Source organism: Pteropus alecto, unplaced genomic scaffold, assembly GCF_000325575.1.
Source record: "Pteropus alecto unplaced genomic scaffold, ASM32557v1 Scaffold6674, whole genome shotgun sequence".
Taxonomy (NCBI): domain Eukaryota; kingdom Metazoa; phylum Chordata; class Mammalia; order Chiroptera; family Pteropodidae; genus Pteropus; species Pteropus alecto.
Window position 1 is genome coordinate 1 of NW_006435278.1, and position 1,518 is coordinate 1,518.

General features: G+C 37.2%; 1 protein-coding gene across 1 annotated transcript; it reads left to right on the plus strand.

Annotated features, from left to right (window-relative positions):
- Window positions 1–5: 5 nt before the first annotated feature.
- Window positions 6–635, plus strand: LOC107195595 (olfactory receptor 4C16-like; the record flags this gene model as incomplete). The annotated part of the gene is made up of 1 exon (XM_015588504.1): window positions 6–635. A coding segment is annotated over one exon (630 nt), but the record flags the coding sequence as incomplete, so codon positions are not given.
- Between the last annotated feature and the right edge of the window lie 883 nt (window positions 636–1,518).

The window sequence follows — 1,518 nt, forward strand, 5'->3', positions numbered from 1 at the left end:
TTTCATTCCACTTCTTTGGCTGCCTGGAGATCTTCGTCCTGATCCTAATGGCCCTTGATCGCTACGTAGCCATCTGTAAGCCTCTGCATTACATGACCATCATGAACCGAAGAGTCTGTGGTATGTTGGTGATTGTGGCTTGGGTAGGGGCCTGCGTGCATTCTTTAGCTCAGATTTTTCTGGCCTTGAGTTTACCCTTCTGTGGTCCCAATGTAATTGATCACTATTTTTGTGACTTGCAGCCTTTGTTGCAACTTGCTTGTGCAAACACCTACATAATCAATCTACTCTTGGCGTCCAACAGTGGGGCCATCTGTACAGTGAGTTTTGTTATCCTGATGTTCTCCTATGTTGTCATTTTGCATTCTCTGAGAAACCACAGTGCTGAAGGGAGGAGAAAAGCCCTCTCCACCTGTATCTCCCACATCATCGTGGTCATTTTGTTCTTTGGTCCTTGCATATTTATATACACACGTCCTGCAACCACTTTCTCCATGGATAAGATGATAGCTGTGTTTTATACCCTTGGAACACCTTTGCTCAACCCTCTGATTTATACGCTGAGGAACGCAGAAGTGAAAAGTGCCATGAAGAAGTTATGGAGCAAGAATTTGATCATAGATGACAGCAAATAAATGGAAGTACAAAAATTTTCTTCTTAGTTTTTGATTAATCTAGTAGATGTCCATAGAGGATATTACCTTTTTTTAAAAATTTTTTAATTTTTTATTATCTTTTTATTGTGGAGTTTCTATAATCTTAACTCGGGGCATAAGAATTATTTTCATCAGGAAAATAAGCAATGGGAACATAAACACTGGGTGGTGTTGAGTCAGTTTTATGTAGAAAAGATACAGCACCAGATTCAAACAGCTACTGATATTCTTTGCTATGTCTCAGCCTCTCTTCCTAGCGTATTATCATGGTGGTTTCGATCTGGTGTTCTCACTGCCCTTCTTCATAGTGACTTCTGGTGTTCTCTTAGTAAGTACACTTTATGTACTTATATCCACAGATAAAAGTTTTTCCATCCATTTGGTTCATTTATTGGGCACTGCAGTTTCGTGATGTCTAATCTTGGACTTTTCAAGTTGGTGGTTCTTTTTGACTCACCAAAAATCACTAGATTCAAATAATAGTAGGGTCTTCATGTTTTAAGGGACAATGTATACAATCAAGGTAATTTCCCTTATATTTTTTGAGATTAAATTTTGCATTCTTCTCATGTTTACCTAGATCCTTCTAGAACAGTAACAGAATACGGAGAGAAAATTCATCCTTCTAACAGAGTCTTTTTGTGTTCGGAAGGCTTCGACTACTGTGGTTGTACTCATTATTCCTTTTTAAAAATTATCTTTTTCTCCCAAAATAATCCCTTCAAATTGTGGGGAAGTATTAAGCTTTCTCTTGAATCATAACAATTGTAATAATTTATTTATAATATTGAATTATTATGATTATGGCATACATGGCTCAAATTAAGGTGGATAGATTTATGTGGGCTAGAAATAAGAGTAG